At 40.9% G+C, this 23,366-nt stretch overlaps 1 protein-coding gene across 1 annotated transcript in view; it reads left to right on the top strand.

The window, feature by feature from the left end:
• LOC111868617 (carbonic anhydrase-related protein 10) overlaps window positions 1–23,366 on the top strand; it is a 464,761-nt gene that overhangs the window by 369,559 nt on the left and 71,836 nt on the right. The window contains exon 6 of the mRNA XM_033753652.1: window positions 15,401–15,496. Within this exon, the coding sequence (XP_033609543.1) occupies window positions 15,401–15,496 (96 nt within the window). The remainder of the gene's footprint in view (window positions 1–15,400; window positions 15,497–23,366) is intronic.

Genomic DNA, 23,366 nt, shown 5'->3' on the forward strand with positions numbered 1-23,366 from the left:
TCCTGTTGTATGTTGAAAGCAGTCTTCTGGGATTTGGCACCGTGTATATGTGGTGTTAACCGACGTTTCGGAGGAACGTATCGCCCCCATCTTCAGGGTAGAAGAAAAAGTATAAGAAATTTCTTGTACTTTTTCTTCTACCCTGAAGATGGGGGCGATACGTTCCTCCGAAACGTCGGTTAACACCACATATACACGGTGCCAAATCCCAGAAGACTGCTTTCTTCATAGTCACCGCCGTGAAAGCCTCAAATCTTACATACTGTTGTATGTTATTTGTAAAAGGACATAATTTGGGACAGTGGCACAACAAATAAACAAAAAGAAACAAAATATACACTACTGTGTGAACATTTGTTTTTATTCGTTTTTGATGGTATCATGTTTCCACCCAATTTCTGGGCCATCTTCAGGCGTACATGGATACTATTTACCTTCTGAATTGCGTCATTAATCGATACAAATTCATATTGTGTTTATATCTTAATTTTAAAATGTAATTCGAATTGTCTATAAATAATTTACTAGCCATTTTAAATTTTAATTTCAATTTTAAATTTATCAATTTAATATCAAGTTTAATTTATAGTTTTAACTATATTTGAACCACATTTTACCATAAAAAATAGTTAGCTAATTATAGATCACTGACGTTTCGGAAGAATATGCTTCATCCTTCAGATATGAAAATTAAGACAATCAACCAGGAAGAAGGAAGCTCTAAGTAAAGCTTTGTTAGTTACTTGCTTATCCTACTCTTCGACCCTGAATATGGAGGCAGTATCCTCTTCTGAAAAGTCAGTAAACTTCAGCCAGATAAAGTTATCACATCCCAAAATATATCCCGCTTTATTTACTACACAGTTTAACAACTTTTATGAAATTCTATTTCTGGGGACATATTTCCCCCCTTGTTATGTTTCAGGGATTTATTACACGCGTGTAATTCTCATGTAGAATTGTCACCTGCAATAAAGCTATCTGGCTTTCTGTTAGTCGCGCCCCAGTTGGTCTCTTCCACTGGCCCACGCAAACAGTTCCACATTATTCCCTGCCAGTGATTTAAGAACATATTGTACGTCAATACATCACATTTCCCAAGGGAATGATAACTACCCATTAATGGTACAAATTAAATACACGTTTAATCATTTTCACACGATCATATGCATCTCATGTTCCTCTCTAGGCGTACCGTCTACTTACAGCGCTGTAAAATAACCGAAACATTTCGTTTTGGCAGTCACTGCTTGTTTGCAGATCACTTTTTATTTGTGTCTCTCACAACAAAGACTTCTGGTATGTGACACTCTGTAGTCTGATGGAAATTTAGCGACGTTTCGGAAGAACGTATTACACCCATCTTCAGTGTCAAAGATTATGCCAAGTGACTTTGCATCCTGGTTTTATCTTGATTATTTCTGGCTTCGCTTATTCTTAGAGGTTATAGATGTAGACAGTGTCTTCCTCCGAAACGTCGGTATACTTCTATCAGAGTACATACCGTCACATCTAACAAACCGAGACGTTCTGGGAATAACTAATTGCCTATTTTATTTTGATACATCACGGAGCATAGAAAACTACGCGCGTGTTTTCATTGGCTCTGTAACGTGTCTACCGAGCTGTTGCTTAGCAACGATAAGGGAGATATACATACAGAGATTCAAAACTTCCTTTGTTACGACAAGCGCCGCACAGAAAGCGACGAGTCTAACAGTTCTGTTTTAAATGTATTCGTTGCAGCGGGAACGTGTTTACCGAGCCGTTGCTTAGCAACGATAAGGGGGATATTCATACAGACACACAGACAACAAGAGGATCTTATAAGCCTGTCTTTATTTTTTTAAAACTAGGATAAAGATGGCGGTCATATATGACTATTATAGTTACCCTGTTTCATACTTAACTGTACTGACTTTCCATTAAATTTGCTCACTGTAATTAAGGTAACGTTTGTTTCCAAATACACGTAATTACATATTTCAAATGCATTTAAAATGTGGTATATGAGGTTCTTAGAGCAGTGACTAAGGAAATTGCGGTATTCTGGAATGTGACGGCGTACAGTTTGGTGTGTACTCAACAACGCTTCGAAGGAAGTTCCTTCCTCTATCATCAGGACAGAAAAATTAGCCGAGCTTGGAGAAACCGGCACACATATAGGAAAGGGTGGACCAGGGAGGGGGGCTTGAAGGAGTAACAGTAATACTGAGCAGGTTAATGTAGCGGTAGAACTATAAATTCATATTAGTGGAGCGTTGGATTATACCTAGGCAAGGAGAACGGATGCCCTATTTTTCGTCATTTCCTCAGTTTCTCGAAGTAAATTCCTAAATAGCCGCTGTATTAGGCCACGACAATTTTATTCAACAGCCATTGTGCAATTCAGTGCTATATAGTAGTAAACAGAAAGATAGCAATATACAGTAAGAGGTGCTGCAATTAAGAGGAATTTCTTCGGCAAAGGGTAATTGCTACCAACTCAGCAACTAATATACTTACCTACTTATGGAGTTGAGCCCTTCTTGAGGAGAAGTCAAATCTTCAGCTATTTAAGAATTTCACAGCATTTTATGGAACCCGAAGATTCAATACCGTGTTCACAAGAGCCTACCACTGGTCCCTATCCTGAGTCAGATCAATCCAATCCATACCATCCCATCCTGTTTCTTTAAGATCCATTCTAATATTGTCTACCCACCTACGCCTTGGTCTTCCCTGTGGTCTCTTTCCTTCTGGCTTTCCCACCAATATCCTACACGCATTCCTTTTCTCCACCATTCGTGCTACATACCCTGCCAACCTCAACCTCCTTGACTTGATCATTCTAATTATACTTGGAGAAGAATAAAAGTTATGAACTAAAATCTGAGCAACTAACATACCGTATTTACGCATGTATAGGCCGCGTGCGTGTATAGGCCGCAGCACAATTTCCAGACAGAAATTATAGAAAAAATAATTTTCTTGGAATATTATTTCAGGAGTAGAACACCCTGTATTACTAATTATGAATATAATTTTTTTTTAAATGAAGTGTGATTTCGAATATTTCGAATATAAGCCGCANNNATTATAAATAAATCAACACTGAAGTCAGTGAGGCAGAAACAAATAAAATTGTACCTGTGTTTCATTTATTAAACGCTTTGCCATGAAGATGTAATTGCAGTTCAGTGGTCAGCTTCACGCCACGACGTTTTACCCGCCGGCACCTGTTGGATGGGAGGTTTTGTGGCCCAAGTATTTGTCTTGACGCTGTAAAGAAGAGAAAATCTCTTGTATCAGTCGAGAATATAACCCGTGTCGTCCAGCTCGTATCCCGTCTTTATACCGACTGATGTATTCCGACTCTTAATTAGGCATGACAAATTGCAAAGAGAAAGTTAACTATAAGATAAATGTACTCCAGTTTGAGTACATTTTTCAATTCTTGTATAATTTTACGCGTATGACCGACAGGCTGTTTGAGACCGCATTCCGAGATGTGAAATATTGTCTGTCCTCACGGACATTCTCTGATCACGCATGCGCGAATATATTTAAGTGAAGATAGCGAATTCGTAGCATATTCACGAGGTGTAGTGCTCCAAATGCTTCATGTCAGACCTGACACTGAAATGCCTTCAAGCGTGATGCATGTTCAGAAACAGCTGACTGATATCAATACTATCCTAGAATGCATATGACGTCATCCAAATATCCTACAAAAGTATAGGGACGATTATTACCGGAGTAGGAGCGATCTTGATGGGAAAATGATGTGTAGGAAACAAAGAACAGACAATGTTAAATATTCCTTTGTAAATAGGATCTAAAATATTGGAACCGTGTACCTGTATGCGTACTAGCCTCTTTTCCCTGTAAATTAAATACTTTAGAAAGAATATCAAGGAAGCAGTTACGAACACAGAGGCTTTCAGTTGGGATGGACTGGAAATTGAAGTGACATGAGTGACCTTGAAATGATGTGAAGTTACCTTGTTTAAGTGTACTCTTAATTACTGTATATATTTGCGTCAGTATTAGAGTCAGTGAGCAGAGGAATATCCTACACGAAATAATAAAACGGAAGGCTAACTGGATTGGTCATGTTTTACGCAGTAACTGCCTTCTAAAAGAAGTTATTGAAGGAAGGATAGAGGGGCGGATAGAAGTGACCAGAAGACGAGGAAGAAGACGTAAGAAGATACTGGATGACCTTGGGGACAGAAGAGGATACTGTCATTTGAAGGAGAAAGCTCTAGATGGCATTAAGTGGAGGAACTGTTTTGGAAGAGACTGTGGACCTGTCGTCTTGACAGATTACTGATGATGATGATGATATTTGCGTTGTGTGTACTTTATTTTGTCCTGTGTTAGGTCTACTGCCAACGGGTGAATACCCGATTGCGGTAAATAATAATAATTATAATGAAGCCTATATATATGTAGAGACACGTTGTAGCGTAGTTGGTTGAGGCACTGTGCTATAAGCCGGAAGGTCGCTGGTTCGATTCCAAATAAGATAATTGGATTTTTTTTTTCAATTTACCTAAGCCTTCCAGCAGCACTATGGCCCTAGGGTCGACTCAGCCTCTTAACAGAAATGAGTTCCAAGAATCTTACTGGGGGTAAAGGGCGGCCGGCGCGTAAGGCTGACAACCTTACCGCATCTGTGAGTCAATTCTCTAGAAAATGTGGGAGCCTCGACGTCTCACAACCCTATGGGCCTCAGTGGCCTGGTACGTCAATAGTTTTACCTTTTTATCAGTAGGAATATGTCACACTTAGCAGGATGAAGTAGCTGTTAATCTCTAGTCTTGTATTCTGGGGGGGGGGGGCTCTTTCGTTCAGCCCATAGACAGTTACTATACTGACTGTCCTATCTCGGAAACGTCATTAAATATTTTGAATAGTGGCTTGATTCTCTCTCTCTCTTCTTAGGTCCTCTTTCCTCCTGCAACATTATAATTGGTTCATTCTTGTCTATAATTTTCTTTCGTTATTCGTATTTGTCTTTCTTCTCACACTCTGAAGAGTATTTTCTGGGATGTGACGGCGTATAGTCCAGTAAATTTGTACTAACATATCCTTCATCAGGGTAGGACAGAATATGGTGGCAGAATATTCCTCCGAAAAACCAGTAAATATTTACGTCATATGGCGTCATATCGCAGAAGTTGCTAATTTATATCATGTTTTCTTTTAAATCCGCTTATTAGGTCGGGCCTCGGGTGTATTCTGCCTTCCACTGGAGCACTCCCAGTAACTTGGGGCGATAAACTGCTTTGTTGGGCTGTATTAAGCTGCTGTATCTCACAGAGTAGAACAATTGCCGCCCATTGGCCACGGAATGTGACCCGGGATTCCCCACCGTCACTAGACCTGGTTCGCACAAGAACAATTCAAACAAACAAAAAGCGAATTGCTTTCAGCAGTCAACCTGAAACATCTGCTCAGTGCACAATGACCTCTATGTACGTAATTGTGAAACTATTCACAGTTTCCTGGGTTAACGCTAAAACAGAACATTAGTCTTATCTGTGAAACTTCAAAAAGTAAATTTGTCCCTGTGCTTAATTAATAACCGCCCCATGAAGACGTGTGGTGCAGGATTTAGAGGATAATTTATGCCGGTCACGGTGGCTGCGTGGTCTAAGGCATGAACCGCCTTCTCCCGCTAGAACGTTGGTTCGAATCCGACTCGAGGCATGGATGTTAGTGTGCTTTTATTCTGTGTGTGTTGATCTGTAACTAGGCAGCGGCCTTGCGATAGGCTGATCTTCCATCTAAGGAGTCCTACCGACTGTACATAGGATTAAGAAACTGAAAAAAAAGACGGTGAAGATCCATAAGGGCTATAGAACCATAGTGACTCATATAGGATATTGGTGGGAAAGCCAGAAGGAAGAAGACCATGGAGGACCAAGGCATAGGTGGGTGGATAATATTAAAATGTATCTTAGAGAGATAGGATGGGACGGTATGGATTGAATTGATCTGGCTCAGGATATGGACCAGTGGAGGGTTCTTGTGAACACGATAATGAACATTCGGGTTCCATGAAATGCTGGAAAATTTTTTAGTCGCTTCAGAATTGGCTGCTCCTCCAGAAGGGCTCAGCTTCATGAGTGAGTAAGTACCTAATCCTTCCAGCCGCACTATGGCCCTGGGGTCGAGTTAGTCTCTAACAGAAATGAGTACCAGGAGCCTTCCTGGGGGTTAAAGGGCGGCCGACGCGTAAGACTGACAACCTCACTGACATCTGTGAGCCGATAGTCTAGATAACGTGGGAGCCTCGACGTCTCACAAACCTATGGGCCTTCACTGCCTGTTACTTTACTTTAACACTGAGAAAGATGAGGAGACGAGGAAAGAGAGACAAAGGGAGAATGGAAGAGAGTAAGACTGAATGAAGAGGAAAGCGAGAATTGCCTTCCAGAACCTCGATGAAACAAGTGAGTGTCTTCTCCCGCTGTGACGTGTTTCCTTCGCTTACGAGATTTCATTTCCACTCAATCCGTCATGATAAAAAATTACGAAAATACAAACATGAGTGAAAATAAGATTTTCCTCTCCTACAAATTGAGAAGATATTACATTTGATATCAGGGTTTGTATCCCACGTATCAAAAACATTGGCCTGTCAAGTTTTACGTAATTTTTCGTGTGCCCATCCGTTCCAGTTCCTGTCTGACATTTCCCTACAGCTCGAGAATATAATCTCCATTTTGATTGAGAAGAATATAAGATTACTGTCTTCTGGCGTGTAAATACATGTGGTTAGGTAGATTTTCAACGACGTTTCGGAGAAATGTACTGCCTCATTTTAAAGGGTGAAAGTGTAAGCCGAGGAAGGAACCAACAATAACAAAATTTACCTTGCTCCTTGTTGATTACATACTCATCTTATTCTTCGACACCGACGATAGAGGCAGTGTGTTCTTCCGAAACGTCAGTGAACTACTGTCCCTCACTGTATCTTATTCGAGTAGACAGCATTTTTCGCTCTCACCTCTATGATAATTTTAAATCCATCACAATTCTTTTTACGATTTAAAATAATCCAATCAGTGGTGCCAACGAAGAATGAATTTCCCTTCACAATCTCGATATTGAAGTAAACTGTGACCGTCAGAAGAAGAGTTTATTACATTTCGCAAAATGTAAATGCGATACTTACTTAAATTAGCACACCTTAATTTAAGCGCCGATTTCAGTGGCCGCGCGCGGTCTGAGGCATGATATGTCTGCGCCCGCTCGAAAACTGGGATCGTGGGTTCGAATCCTACTTGAGGCATGGATGTCTGTGTGCTTTTGTTCTGTGTTTGTGTTGTCCTATGCAGGTAGAGGCCTTACGATGGGCCGATCCCTCGTCGAAGGTGTCCTGCCGATTGTGTAAGAAGATCAAGAAACAGAAAAATGGACAAGGTCGAACAAAGGGGTGTAGAACCATGAACAGACACAGATAGATAGATGGATAGAAAGATAGATAGACAGATAGATAGAAAAATATATAGATAGAAACTAGCCTAAAATTTCTAATCAACGGACCATCCAGCTAATAATGATACAAAATGCTCTTGTCTTTAAAGACCACGGCTCTTGCAAGGAACGAACTATTTTCTTTGTAGCGGATGCTTATCGAACTGTGTCTGAAAGTTTGCCCCACACTGGATTTCATATCAAGCTATGCTGTAGGCATAGCAAAGTGGAACAAAATTGCATACACTTACTTGAAAATTTCGTGGAAACTTATTAGTTCAAAGCATGTTATTACATGACATAAAGTAGATAAGGTAACATTGAAAATGATTGGCACTTAGACCTGCATGTTATTGCATTGTGCCCCTACGTTTGTATATATCTAGGCGAGGAGTGCCGGCCTCATACAAAGTATCTGTCCGATAGCTCAGTCAGTATATTTATCAATGTATTTACTAGGTTACAGGCTGGACTTGCGAGGAATCTTGAGTTTAATTCCCGAAAGTCCAAACGGGCTCTTGAGCCCCATCAAGCCTCATATTCAAATGGCACTGGGAGCTCATTTCTCGGAGTTAAAGTAGCCGGAGCGTGAAGCTGCACACTCAACTTCATCTAATTTCGAGGTTAGGAATGTTTGGGGCTATTCCTCTACCCTCAATATATCTTCATAGGTTGGTGCTTAATTAAGCAGAGGTATAACTTCAGCAGTTACAGACAAGTATTTGAGTGACAGAAATAGTCTCTATGTACAATATACAAGATAAGTACTGTAACGATGAGATGAAAGCCCTAAAATCTGGCAGTTTTTGGTCACCATAAGAAAGAATTGTCGAGTGTTAACACGTTGCATGAACGTAAGCAAGGCAACAGGTTACGAATGAGAGAGAAGTTTTAGTTTCAGTGTATTGTGTCTATCATGTGAATACTGAATATTATTCTGTGATATGTGAAGTGTATAATTGAGGAGCAATTTCAAGGAAATAGCGGCTCCGGTCTAGAAATCCGAGATTAATGGGCCGTGAGATTCTGTAGCGCTGACCACGTGACACCCTCTATCCGCAAAGGTTGGCACTAACTTCACCGACAAGCGGCGGTCACTTGGTCGGTATAGTTTGTTGTTTTGATATATGTAGCACACTGTATGAATGAAACGTTTTACATTTGACTTCTTGTACACGTTACTGGTCGAAGATGCATTGAAATGCGATCTTTACGTATTATTAGATAATATACAGGATTGATAATTAGTTGTGGATAAAACCAGTGGAAGTTAATGGGGGCGCGCTGTAGCATAGTTTGTTGAGGTTCTATGTTACAAGCAGGAAACCCGCGAGTTCGATTCCCGATTAATTTATTGTATTTTTCAATTGACCCAATTCTTCCAGCCGCACTATGGCTCTAGCGTCGACTCAGCTCCTAACAGAAATGAACTTGCTGGAGGTAAAGGGTGGCCAGCGCGTAAGGATGACAACCTCGCCCCCATCTATGATCTATTGTCTAGAAAACGTCTCATAACCCAAGGGCCTCTACAGCCTGTTACAGGGATATCTTAACCTGTTGCCTTTACTAGGAGAAAGTAATAGCACGTAAGCTTATAGAACAGACGATGAGACATTCAAGGAGTGTTACATTAGTTAACAACCTTTCTTTCACCGTCTGATATTCCTTCTTCCTCTTCTTACTGTTCTCACTTTCTGTTATTCTTGTTTTCCACATGTTCCTCTCTCTCATTTCCTGTTTCTTTAACACCCCGTTCTCCTATCTTCCCATATTTCTCTATACTTCTGTTTCCTTCTCCTATCTTGATTCTCGCAACTAACGAGATATTAAAATCTTCTACATGTTCAGTCGTCAGCACAATATACACGTATATTTTTGATTGATTTAAAATCAACACTACAGGTTTCGACCTTTGAAAGGTAATCTTCAGGTGTTCTTCAGAGAGAAGATTAATCATCATTCTAATTTAATTGCATTGAAATTAAGATATATAAGTTTACATTAAAATTAATAAATAATAATTAACTTAAAATACTATTGTCGTTACGAGCACTGCACAGATTCGTGTCATATGTTATGATAAAATGCGCTGGTCTCGTATATGGTCTTCATATTAGTTTTTGTCTGATATCTTCTATTATTTTGTAGAAATGATTCGTTATCTGCTGTTACTGTCTTCTGCGTTTATATTCAGTTGCTATATTCGGTCCTGTTTTCGTGATGTTGAGTTCAACTGCTCAATCAGCACCCGTTGCTTCCCAATTTGGGATGAATTCCTTTGGCAGAAATGTTAATAATTTGTAACGCAGACCTCACGAAATTCACTCCCATCAGCATTACATTCTAACGAGGGCTATTAGGAAAGTATTCTTTTTATTGCTAGTGCGGTGGGACTAAGTCCCTTGTACTGCGGCCACTTCTGGCCTATTGTACCAGCCCCAGATGATAGGTGAGGGTGATCGTGGAGCAATTGGTGAAATGAAGATTGGCAGGGGAAACCGAAGTACTCGGAGAAAACCTGTCCCAGCGCCACTTTGTCCCTCACTAATCCCATTTGACCAGACCCGGGATCGAACCAGGGTCGCCGCGGTAGGAAGCCAGCGACTAACAGCTTGAGCTGTGGCGCGGCCTGGTTTTAAGAGTAATTGAAGCAAGAAACCGACATGAAGCAGGCAACACATAAAAGCGTTGAAGGAGTTAATATTAATTGGCGAAAACTCGGTGTATTTAATACTAAAGTAAGAAATATTTCGGATGAACATGACACATCCATCTTCAAGGTTGAAAAGTAAATCAAGTAAAAACTATTATGAAGCAAACAGGAAGCCTTTGCCAGACTACACGGCTTCATACCCAATAAAACATAATTGCATAAGCACCGCTATGAGAACCTCAGATCCTAAAGAGAAGCCAAAATTGTCCATGTGCTTGTTAAGAACGTGTGGGAGAGTGGAGGTATGACTCCATATATTCTTCCTACTGAACTGGTTGGTGTAGCCGGCAAATCTGTACATTTGTATTTGAAAATCTCGGTCGGGACTCACGCTAGCCTGAATGAGGCTTTCGTTGTATTCCTCGATCCCTTAATAATGCTATTATTATTATTATTATTATTATTATTATTATTATTGTTTATTTACTTGTCTGCATTAATGTGTTTTCCTTCCAGTGCTTGCCTGTAATTTGTCTTTGACTTTATGTTGTGTTTGTCCGTAATGTAATTACTTGTATCTACACTGCTCTGCCTATAATTGGCCTTGCGGCTGTTGACTCGGCACATACTCGTATATATATAATAAAGAATTGAATTGAGCCGGCCACGGTAGCCGAGCGGTCTAAGGCATGCACTGTCTTCTCTCGCTTGGAAACCGGGATCGTGTGTTCGAATCTCACTCAGGGCATGGATGTTTAGTTTGTGTGTGTGTGCGTTTTTCTGTGTTTGTGTACAGGTAGAGGCCTTGCGACAAGCTGATCACCCGCCCAAAGAGTCCTACCGAATGTGTAAGATCTAGAAAAAAAAAAAACGAATTGAACGGAGAATTTCATGGAGGTAGGCTTAGGCCCACTAGGGCTGTAGTGCCAAGGAAAAAAGAAAAATTGAATTGAATTATGGCTCTACAACGCTTTGTTGGGTCTTGGCCGCTTTTTCACTTTCTTGATCCTATACGCAGTCGGTAGGACTCCTTTGACGGGGGATCAGCCCTTCCAAAGGCCGATACCTACACACAGGGCAACACAAAAACAAAACAAACGCATGCAGGTATCCATGTCTCGAGTGGGATTGGAACCCACGATCCCAGGGTTCAAGCGAGTGAAGACACTTCATGCTACCCTGATCGGCCCCTTAATGATGTAGGTAGGCAAACTTGTAAACTATACGTATGTACTCCAGTGGAGTACAGGCCTACTTTAGGCCGCGCCATAGCTAAAGCGGTTAGTCGCTGGCTTCCCACTACAGTGGCCCGGGTTCGATCCAGGGTCTGGTCAAGTGGGATTTGTGATGATCAAAGTGGCGCTGAGGCGGGTTTTCTCCGAGTACTTCGGTTTCCCCTGCCAATCTTCATTCCACTAAATTCTCCATCAACCTAATCACCCGGGGCAGGCTACAGTAGGCCAATCAGTGGCCGCCGTGCCGAGTGAACCCAGTTCGACTCCACCCCCCACTAAGCGAATGGGCCTACTTTCACACATTTTACGTTCTTTCGAATCCTTGTGGAGCGTTTGTTCAAAATGTATTACTCTTCTATGTACTTGTGTGCATTTAACAATCCGAGAAGCGCTGAACGTTTCATTTTGAAGATACGTGTTAACAGAGCGGTAACTCGAAACATTTGAACTACGATTCTGCTTTGGAGCAAAAAGGATTCAAGTAGCTGAGGTGTAGCAGAAATATGATAATATTTACTTGGCGTGAGAATTGATGAAGTTGTGTGACGGAGTGGTCTGGTAGCACGCGAATTGACGGATTGAGGAAACACACGATTTGTATGATGAACTTGTGTAGAAACGAGTACAGCGACTTGCCTATCCGTTCTGTATAAAGCAGCTAACAATGGCGCATCCATCTTGATTTTAAAACCCCGCGTAAACTTTTTTTGACAGGTCAGACAAAACGGGGATAGGGGAAAATTCATTCACTATGAATAAAAGCAGAAAAGAGGGAGCTCTGCTGGAATATATTACGTACAGTTGCTTTGAAGGAGAATTTTAATGTTTTCGATCATTTATCAAATTGCGCCTAACTTTTGAAGTAAAAACGCGAATAAGAATCATGTCTCGTTGAATGTGACACGGTGTAGTTCGGTAGGTACATACGTCTATCAGGGTTTCGGAGGGTCTTACTGCTTACATCTTCAGGGAAGAAGAGTGGAGAGACAACTTATGACCTTGGCTTTCTTGATTCTAATGGTTTCGAATCTGTTGACTTTTCTCATGATAGCGTCCCCGTAGACGACTTTGAAGATAAATACATGAGGTTCTCCGAAACGTTTCTATTTACCAAACTACACAGCGTCATATAAGAGAAGACACGTGTCTTCAGAATGTAACCTAGATATATGAGGTTCTCTCTTCACTGCCTCCATCATCAGGGTAAAAGTAGATGCATTATGTTGATCTGAAACGTTGGTGAACACCTACCAGACTACACGGTTTTATAACCTAAATAGTTTCTGAAGGAAGAGAATGTTTTTATAAATATTTCTTTATTTCAGCTTACAATCTCAACTGAAGGCCGATCACAGTGGCCTCGTGGTCTAAGGCATGAGCCGTCTTAGTCACCTCAAACATTGGGATCATGGGTTCGATTCCCACTCGATGCATGGATGTCTATGTGCGTTAATTCTGTCCAAGGAGTCCTATCGACTGTGTATATGATCGAGAAACTGAAAAATCGGTTAGATCCAACAAAGGACTGTAGATGGACTGTAGATTCATAGTTCGATAGAACTCAACTGTAGTGGTTACACGGGGTCAAGTGGTAAGATTGTCATGCTTGAGGGAAATGTATCAGTGGTCGCAGCCTATTTTAAGATGTAACGTGATTAAGGAAACCCTCGAGAGAACACAGCATAGCCTACTACTGAGAAAAGAACGTAATCAAATCCTTTACATTTTTATTATAATAAATCGAGAAAATATATTGACTACAAATGGATGTTAAGTTCCCATGCTTCTTCTCTTTGGTATGGAAGATTTCTGAATGTAGCCTACATGAAGACCAGTGGCGCGCTCTTTTGAGAACATTAAGAACTATTAGGATCAACAAGAGGCAGAGGGTGGCGTCATTAGCTGAGTGTGTTAGCTTCTGAAGAGCTTGGACCGTGGAATTACTTATCTCCTAGCAACGAATGTTGAGTTGTTTAACGACGCTCATAACATCTTGTCCTAAAAGTAGCTTCCTATGTTAAAAGTGAGGCTGTCACGGTGATGACTATGAAGACCACGTCTTCTCAGATGTGACGCAGTGTATTCCGATATTTACTGACGATTCCAAGGAGCTTTCTTCCTCCATTTTTAGGACAGAAGAGTAAACCACAGAGGAAATATATCTACCAGACTAACCGGCGTCAGATCCTAGAAGACGGTGATGAAATTTTGGAACAGGAGAAGTTATAATATCCAGGAGGTGCTTGGTTTGAAACCAAGCTTCGACACCTGCTATGCTGACCGAGCTTCCCCTTTGCTTTTTCCCAGTCTCTCTATATGAATGTTAGGATAATACCTCAATCAGGCCATGACGCTTCCTTCCAAACCCTTTCCCGTTCATCATGCATTAGTAACCCTATAACTCCAGGCTTTATAGTTGAGCCACTGGTAGCTTTGTAAAATTACCCACAAAACAAAATTTGGAACCCAAGCTAGAAATGGTTCCCCGGTCTCTTGAAGCTTGCTCATTTCTTTTTTTCAGATTTCTACTGATGCCAGCGTACAGTGAACCCCACAGCAAAAATGTATCTTTTTTTATTTACGTAAAAGGGGGTTTGAAATGTTTACATTTCTTCCGCCTTTCTTTGTTTGTTTTGAAGAAAGTACAAAATCCTCAAGAAACGTAAAGAAGATGTCTTAACGGATCGGTATTCATGGAGTAGATTGCGCATGCGCATAAACCCGCGCGCCTCCTTTGCAGAAAGGAACAACTTGATAACAAACATATTCTTTCCTGCTACCCGGATATGAGACGTTGTCTTCACACACATGTTTATAAGTCCGATATTACTCCTGAATTTTTGCAGAAATGGACCTAAGGGTATTTCTTTTTTTAATGTTTACTTTATGTCCACTTATTTGCTGAATCCATATTAATAAACTGCCTAAGTTTGTATTGGTATGACTTCATTCATTATTGGAGGGGGTGGGTTTCCCCATGCACCGGGACCAGTTGTTGATCTATTGTACTTCCCCCTATGATATTCTACCAATCGCCATACCCTTCCGGTACTGGTGCTGGCTATAAGCCCCGTTCAGCCAGCGAGTTCGGCCCCTCTACTGGCAGTGGTACCTGATACTTCCCCATCTCCCGGAGGCGTACCGCGTACCTTGGGTCATGAGGTGGGAACGTTACCCCTAGACTACGGAGGCCGCTTTGGTATGACTTACTAAGTGACTAAATAATTACCAAAGCAGTTAACTTTCTAATTAACTAACCAAGTGATTGACTGTCCGAAGAACTAACTGCCTAATTAACTAACTAACTAGTTTCATAGAGTAGAGAGCTTCTTGAGAAGCCTCCAATTGTACAGCTATTCAGAAACTTCGCAGCATTTTATGACGTCTTGTCTTATCTGCTCTCCATAAATACATAAATTAGAATATAAAAATTATAATTTTGCCTGTGGTTCTTTATGAGTATGAAACGTGGTCTCTGACATTAAGAGATGAACATGGACTAAGGGTGTTTGAAAACAGGATACTGAGGAGAATATTTGGACCGAAGAGAGATGAAGTGACAGCAGGTTGGAGAAAACTGCATAACGAGGAGCTTCATAACTTGTACTCTTCGCCAAGTATAATTAGAATGATCAAGTCAATGAGGATGAGGTGGGCAGGGCATGTAGCACGAAAGGGGAGAAGAGGAATGCACATAGGATAATGGTGGGAAATCCAGAAGGAAAGAGACCACTTGGAAGGCCAAGGCGGGTGGAAAATATTAAAATGGATCTTAGAGATATAGGATGGGATGGGATGGATTGGCTAGATCTGGCTTAGGATAGGGACCAGTACAGGGCTCCTGTGNCCTTCCCGAGGTCCCTGCATGGTGCGGTTACAGAATGGCTGCAAACCTGGCAGCTTCTCAAAAAGAACTCAGCTTTATGGAGTTAGTTATGTGTGTGGGCCTGTGTAGTTGTTCATCTCAGTTTATTCTAGACAAAAATATAGCTACAGAGATCATTGCTGCCAACTTGAAGTTCTGTTCCTCTCCTTGTTCCAGATCCAAGTGTTCGGCTTCAATGCCCAGCTTTATTCCAATTTCTCCGAAGCACTGCATCGGGCGCAAGGCATTGTTGCTATATCGTTACTACTGCAGGTAAGTTACACTTTCTTCAGAGATTTCCCTCCAATTAGAATGTTCAACATTCCTCTTCAGAACACCTGCAGTGGAAGTTCCCGATCCTATGTTTTCTTTTTATTTCCTTTGTATTGTATTTGTGAAGCCGGAATAGCTCAGTCTGTAGAAGGACAGGCTGTGGGTTGGACGGCCGGGGTTCCTTTCCCGTTAGGGGTAAAATATTCCTCTGTCGCCTTCCTAGCCACCTATCCAATTGGTACTGGAGGATCTCTACGCGGGACTAAAGCACCCTGAGCACCTTCAACTAATGCCGTAGTCAAGGATGGTGGAGCTACATCTCCACTCCCTGATGCTTTTTCATAGCATCGTGTTTAATTAATTAACCTCATGGAACAATCTAACTCTACTTTACTTTAGTCTTGTACAGGGAGATCGAAAAGTCGCGCGCATCAAACTAAAGTTGTTATAAATTGTATTACAGTTAATATAATTATATCTCCTACCGCTAGATTGTACTGTAGGAGTACTAAGAAAGAGTAGGGTCACCATCTGTCGTGTATCGGTCATACTACGTCCGCAGTATTGCTTTGTTTATTGCGTGACAGACATGTATTTATGGATTAGGTAATGCAATGCTTTCACCGACTCCACCGCGTCTCTTTGGATCTCTGTTACGCTTTTCCACCTGTGCCACCTCTTAAGAATACACATATTCATGTTTGTGAAGAGAGGTCGTAAAGCGAAATTTCGTAATGCCAATTACTATTTCCTATAGGCGCAATCATGTATTTGTAAGTTACGTTCCAGGACAAGCAAAGAAGCATGAAAAGAGAAACAATAAATAATCGGTTTTATTATTTGAACCGAAATTTATAAACTTTGGAAATATTATTCTCCAAACATTGAAGACCCTGAAATTGTTAACAGAAATGCATATAATAAACAACTTTTTGGTTTAATTGGTTCAAGGGTACTGATTTGAATTGAAGTTTATTTTATCGGAATTAAAGGAAAAATTATGGTTTCGGTTCAGAGGGCATTTCGGATGAGCGAGTTCTAGGTATATGAACTTGAGTAAAGGCATATACAGGGTGTCCCAGGAGGAATGGACCAGACTTCGGGAGGGTGTTCCTTATGTTAAAGTATGCCGATATAACCCAAAACACCTATGTCCAAAGTTGAACGGTTACGGAGATAATGGCCCAAGAAAAGTGTGGTCTTCTGGCGGGTCCACGCACTGTACCTGTCAGCTGAGAGGCCTTATCTCTGTTTGTCCTTGAGTGCGATGATTCACCCTAGCCGTGCTTATGTAGTTGGCTTTATCAGAACGCGCAGTCAGCACGTTACGTCAGCGCTTGCCATTCATGTGTCATGTATAGTGCTTGGAAACCCTAAGGACAATTATGACATGGCGAGCGAGTATTTTGTACTTCAATTTTATGGCTTCATGTCACTCACAAGTTAGTTTGATGTTACGTACATTATTAACATTACAGAATCCACATATTCCTGCCAGTTTTAATATGTATTTTATAATCAACAAGTGTGCAACGCCGGTCAAAGCTTGACATTTCTCTGGCCATTATCTCCGTAACCGTTCAACTTTGGATATAGGTGTTTTGGGTTATATCGGCATACCTTAACATAAGGAACACCCTCCCGAAGTTTGGTCCATCCCTCCTGGGACATCCTGTATATGAGCAAAATTTCGTAATGCAAATACTCGTAAGAGTAGGAAAATCTGTATTCTTAGTTTATTTCATTTCTGTAGGCATGTCAGGAAAATATTATTTACCCAAAACTTTCTAATTTACAAAATAAAACGAATTTCCTTTAACAAATTTTGTATAAAACCTTTATTATTAATAATATATTTAAGATTTTTCGCCCAAATGAATACAAGTGCCTCTGTGGTTTCAGTTTCTTTATATTTAATTAAAATTATTTTTTAAGTTAATAACGTAAAAGGTACAATTATTTTAAGCAACGTAAAATGACATTTTCAAATATCATTTTATTCAGTGATCTCTGTGGGTTCAATCAGCGTACAGAAGTTGTACGAATGACGAAGAATCAATATCATTATTCAAAGTGCACACACTGTCCTGTTGTACATGGGACGAATCCTTCCCTTTGTTGAGTCCCGTATGTAGTCCACTCACAGTAAATTCTGTGTGTATTCTCCTGACTTTCTGTTACTGAGTTATTCATTAAATAAGCAGTAAGGGTAGATACATGACAGTTTATTAAATTAATGAAAACCCGCAAGTATTCCATGAAGTAAAACAAACGAATAAATTAATCCAACATTTCACGTGCTCTGTCACAAAATATTACCAATATAAAAGCTAATTTAATCAATTCCAGATCAATATTAGGTACATTTGATTCCAGGCATGAAATTCAAAATGGCTACAGTTATTCCTTTGCGGTAACGTTTAAATGAATATCACGATATTAATAGTACAGCTAAGCTCTAATTGACTCATTAAGGAGGTTGGTCTAGAAGTAAACATATAAAAATATAAGTATACGTTGGTGCCGCAAAACTAGAACGTAGAGCGAAGTCATGACATAAAGATAGCTAATAGACCTTTTGAAGGTGTAGCAATGTAAAAATGTTTGGCAACGACACTAAAAGAATCGAACTGAAGATTTCTGTTGTCTAGGCTATAAGGTCATGCAGATCTCCCCTAAATCCCAGAAGACAGAAATCTTCATAATCACCGTTGTGTCAATCATATAGAATAAAACTGCATCCTTTAATAAGTCAAGAACAGGTTAAATTCGGGGAATGCTTCCTGTCATTCAGTCCATAAAATTGTCTTCTCTTCTGCTGTCTAAAAATATTGTTACATGTACACCCATTGCTAGGCAATATGTTGGTAAACATACAGATTCTTGGTAAACAGTCCGTTGCTAGGTTACGCAACAATAGAGGAAGCTGTGTTTTCCGTGTCAGCGGTGACGTCACAACAGTGGATTTCGATCACGTGACATGTTTTCTGTAGATCCGACTGACGCGCAACAGGCTGGCTGGATAGCTATCACATGATATGTGTTTACTGTAGGTCCATGTCCGTTCCTCGGCTATATAAGTAAAGCAGTTACAAGTGACTAACAACAGCGGCAGAAGCACGCGAACAAGCAAGCAGGAAATAGCCACGGGAAGTTCGTAATTGAAGAAGAATTAGGAGTCGGACTGCGAAGATTAACATGTGATTAGAAGTTTTTATTTATGTGTAATACTTGGAGTGTGTGACTCAGTGGGACTGAGAATTCCCATGTTATAAACCCGTGAAGACTAGTGCAGATAGGCTGAAGAGGATAATGTGGAGTGATTGTAAAGACAAAGCTCTCCCTGTCACAGGCCGTGGAGGCCCATAGGGTTGTGAGAGGTCAAGGCTCTCACATTTTCTCTAGACAATCAGCTCACAGATGGCGGTGAGGTTGTCAGCCTTACACGCCGGCCGCCCTTTACCCCTGGGAAGATTCTTGGTACTCCTTTCTGTTAGGGGCTGAGTCGACCCCAGGGTCTTAGTGCGAATGGAAGAATTAGGTCAATTAAAAAAAAACAGTGACCTCGTCGGTATACAAACCCACTATTTTGCGGCTTGTAGCAGAGTGTTTCAACCAACTACACTACTGCGTTCCTCCTGTGGAGTGACTGTACGTTATGTAAAGAAGCAATCGTGTAATAGTTAATTATAGTTACGACCTGTAAGTTATTAATAAATCCAATTACCAATCCAAACGCGCGTCTCAATCACTGTGACACGTGACAGTACAAAGACTAAACATAACAAAGTATAGCAATGTTGTATTTTAGCGTCCTGTTGCACTGATTCATATTCATAATGTGTATGTATTAACAGTCTTCAAGTGCATACAATTCCATTTGCCACTTTTACACTACATGTTTCGGCAGTATGCTGCCATCTTCAGGAGTATCGATTCATCAAACTATTTCACTGCTTGCCTTTATATGTCCATTTATAAATAATATTAAATTTGTATACGTCCTTATATAATAATAAAGTTTATGTATTTAAAATTTGTTAAATAGTTGCCGTATCGATACACCTGAAGATGGCAGCATACTGTCGAAACATGTAGTGTAGAAGTGTTAAATGGGATTGTATGCACTTGGAGACTGTTAATACATACACATTATGAATATAACATAGTATAGTTTTACCTTCGTATGAGTGTGAAACTTGATCTCTCACTTGAAGGGAAGAACGCGGATTGAAGGTGGTGGAGGAAAGGGTGCCGAGAGGACTACTTGGAAATGAGAGAGATGAATGAATAAGGGGCTTCAGAATTCTGCATGAAGACGAGATTTGTAATTTCTGTTCCTCGCCAAATATTATTACTATTGTGGCATATTTGTTCAAAACAGGAACTGCTGTGCCAGAGAAACAACCGTTACTATGCAACGACCACGTGATAATAAAATATATCAGAGCCGTTTCTAGGCAACGACTCTGTAAACACTCTCCCTTGGCAACGGTTAAGCACGCAATAATCGAGGTAGAGTTGTAAACGGTGTTTTCTATTCGGTCCGTGCAAATGTGTTATAAGGAAGATAGTAATTGGGCCAATCGAGTATATATTTTATACATATTTATTAACATGTTGAAATGTAAAATGTAAATGTCCTTTACATTATGACAAATGACTTACTACTGCAGAAAATAACTCTAACGGAATACAGACCCGTCCTCTCGTCAGAGAGGGCGTCCCACAATAACAAGACCGTAACTGTCAAACAGTAATAAATATCTGGTCATAAGCCCCAGATTGAGCTCGACACCAAGACTGACTGAATGACTGACCTGTCAGTCGCAATGTGACTTTGAATTTGGTCAGTCGATTGAGTTTTGTGCGCGATCCTGAGAGGAAGAGGAAGAAGTGAACGATTGCAGTTTCAGTGGGTCTCTCGCGAGCTGCAGAAGCATAAAGATGACCACAGTTGCTTAACTTGCTTGTGCTCTTCATTAGCCGCTGCTGCGGAGTAAGCTCAGCCACGGAAATGAGGCGTCTGGGGACCTGTAAGAGGTGCCAGGCCCCGCGTTGCAGAGGCTCCTTACCAGAACTCATTGGGGCGACGGCCCCTGTCTCGAGTCAGCTGCTGTGCAGTCGAGTCAGAATCTGACTTGGGTACATTTAGCGAGTTCCTGAGTTCCCTCTAAATATTGTATATAGACATAATTTCTCTTTCCTTCTTTGGCTCTTCGCAGTAGTTTTCGTTTGTTTGCGAATGAGGTAGCTTATTATATATATAGCGGCTTCAGGATATTTCCAGCGTATCTTTTGGAAGAGGGGAGGAAAGCAGGAGGGGAAAAATGAAAATAGGAGGGGGTAAAGGCAAGAAAGAAAGGACGCCAAAATTTTTACATAGATATAGAAGTAAGTAAATGGATCCATTGATAGATAGGTAGAGGGACAGACGGATAGATGGATAGATATTTAGGTAGGTAGGAATGTAGGTAGGTAGGTAGATTGGGTTAGCTGGTGTGTAAGTAGGTAGGTAAGGCCGCGCCATAGCTCTAGCGGTTAGTCGCTGGCTTCCCACCGCCGCGGCCCGGGTTCGATCCCGGGTGTGTACAAGTGGGATTTGTGGTTAACAAAGTGGCGCTGGGGCGGGGTTTCTCCGAATACTTCAGTTTCCCCTGCCAATCTTCATTCCACCAAATATTCCATCATCATAATCACCCGGGGCAGGCTACAATAGGACAATCAGTGACCGCCGTGCCGAGTGGACCCAATTGGACTCCACCCCCACTACGCGAATTAAAAAAAAGTAAGTTGGTAGTTAGGGCAGAGGAACTGACGGCAGGAAGTAGGTAGCGCGGAGTGCCAGTCACATGATCAGCCAGCCAGAGCAGACGAACCTAGAGGGCTAAACCAAGGGATTCCCCAAAATGACCTGAATATGCAAGGCTGTGAACTGGCTCACTCGTCCCGCCTCAGTGTAGTACCAGTGCATTTCCAATGACGATAGCACCGAAACAATTGTTCATATTTGGCTCCTTTCTAAACAACAGCCCCCCCACACAGCCATTTTGTGTTTCATACCGTAGTTCAACGTTTCACTTTCAGAGGAAACATCCATCTGTATTATTCATATCCATTTGAAATGAATTACAGTTTCCTTTTTTTTCGTTTACTTAATTTTGGCTGTCAATAGCAGTCACAGGGCTCTGAATAGAAGGGAAAACGGATACATTTACCTCCTGTCTTTAAAAATTGATAGCCCAAACGCTGAATAGGGCGGAGTTTTAAAACAAAAGCGAAACAGAAGTAATTCCTTTTTGAAACTAGAAAGTGAACTTTGTATCCACTAACTCCTATGGTTTATCATTTGTAGGCTTGTTGTGTGATATGATATTGGAACAAAAAGAAAAATTAACTGTGACGTGGCGATTTTGTGATGATATGAGTGTCATTGTTCCAACAACAATAAATACCCTAACAATAACAGAGACTTCATACCTTGCAGAACTTCATCCACCCATACAAGGGGTCGTTTCTTCATTTGTTATATAAGCTTTCCTACTCTTCAACTGTCCCTGCATTCTCCCTCTTACATGTTACTGAATTACACGTCGAGAGCCACCTCACACGAATAACACGCACAAATAGTCAATCAGTTATCCCTGTTACAGACCGTGGAGGCACATAGGGTTGTGAGACATCGAGGTTTCCACATTTTCTAGAAAATCGACTCACAGATGACGGTGAGTTTGTCAGCCTTACTCCCTTTACACACAGGAAGGTTCCTGATACTCATTCTGTCAGAGGCTGAGTCGAACCCGGGGTCATAGCGGGGCTGCAAGGACTAGGTCAATTGAAATATCTGATCACCTCATCGGGAATCGACCCCGCAAAATTTCAGCTTGTAGCATTACCCACATCAAAGCATTATCAATATTCACGTACTGCTCCCTCGCTCTTGACTTACTGAGTAGCTTTGGTTCATGCATTGTGTTAGTGCTCGACAAACCGTTGCTATGGTAACCAAAAATAGAGTTTCAGAGTTTTCATCTCACGCTTAAAAATTTTTGTTTTCATTTTTATTTGTTTCTGTTCGTAGAGAGGAAACCGATCAGATTGGTCTAGTGATATCGATCTAGCCCCTGACGCAAATCAGTTACAGCAGAACTGAGCAGGTTGGCATAGCGGTAACACTCTAGACTTATATTTGGGAGGGTGCTCGGTTCGAATTCTGACAGGAGCACCGGCTATCGTGACTGAAGTAATTTCATTCAGTTTTATAAAAATTCGGATAACAAATTATATAAAAGTATATTCGACACTCAAGTAGAGTAAGGTGTCAGTTGACATGTGACAACGTTTCGGAGGGACCTGCTGCCTCCATCTTCAAAACAGAAACTTCCAACAGAATTCTCCTAAATATTGATACATATTACAATATAAAACGTCAAAAAAAGTCGCGGCACAGTTTTTGACACCCATGCTTGATATTCGGGCTGCTCAGAGTTTTAAATATCAACCCGGAGATTGATTTTCTTGGCTGAATTTTTTCGTGTTTTTCTCAGTCTCTCCACACAAATACTTCAATTTAGGCTGTGACCGCTTCCTTCAACGTGCCCTCCAATTCGTAATTCACTTATCATCTTATCTTTCAATGATATATAGTCAGAGATATAGAAATTTTCGTTAAATAAAAGGTAAAATTCTCCCTATGCTTAATTAATTAAGCACCACGCCATAAAAACGTATGGGGGGAGTGGAGTTATAGCTTCCCTATTCTTGACCTTGGCACTCTAGATCAGATAAAATGAGTGATCAGCTTCATGTCCCGTCATCTTTACTCCCGCATAAGTCCTGAAACTTATTGAACAGGAGGCTGACTGAACCC

The sequence above is a fragment of the Cryptotermes secundus genome, unplaced genomic scaffold (assembly GCF_002891405.2).
Source record: "Cryptotermes secundus unplaced genomic scaffold, Csec_1.0 scaffold81, whole genome shotgun sequence".
Taxonomy (NCBI): Eukaryota; Metazoa; Arthropoda; class Insecta; order Blattodea; family Kalotermitidae; genus Cryptotermes; species Cryptotermes secundus.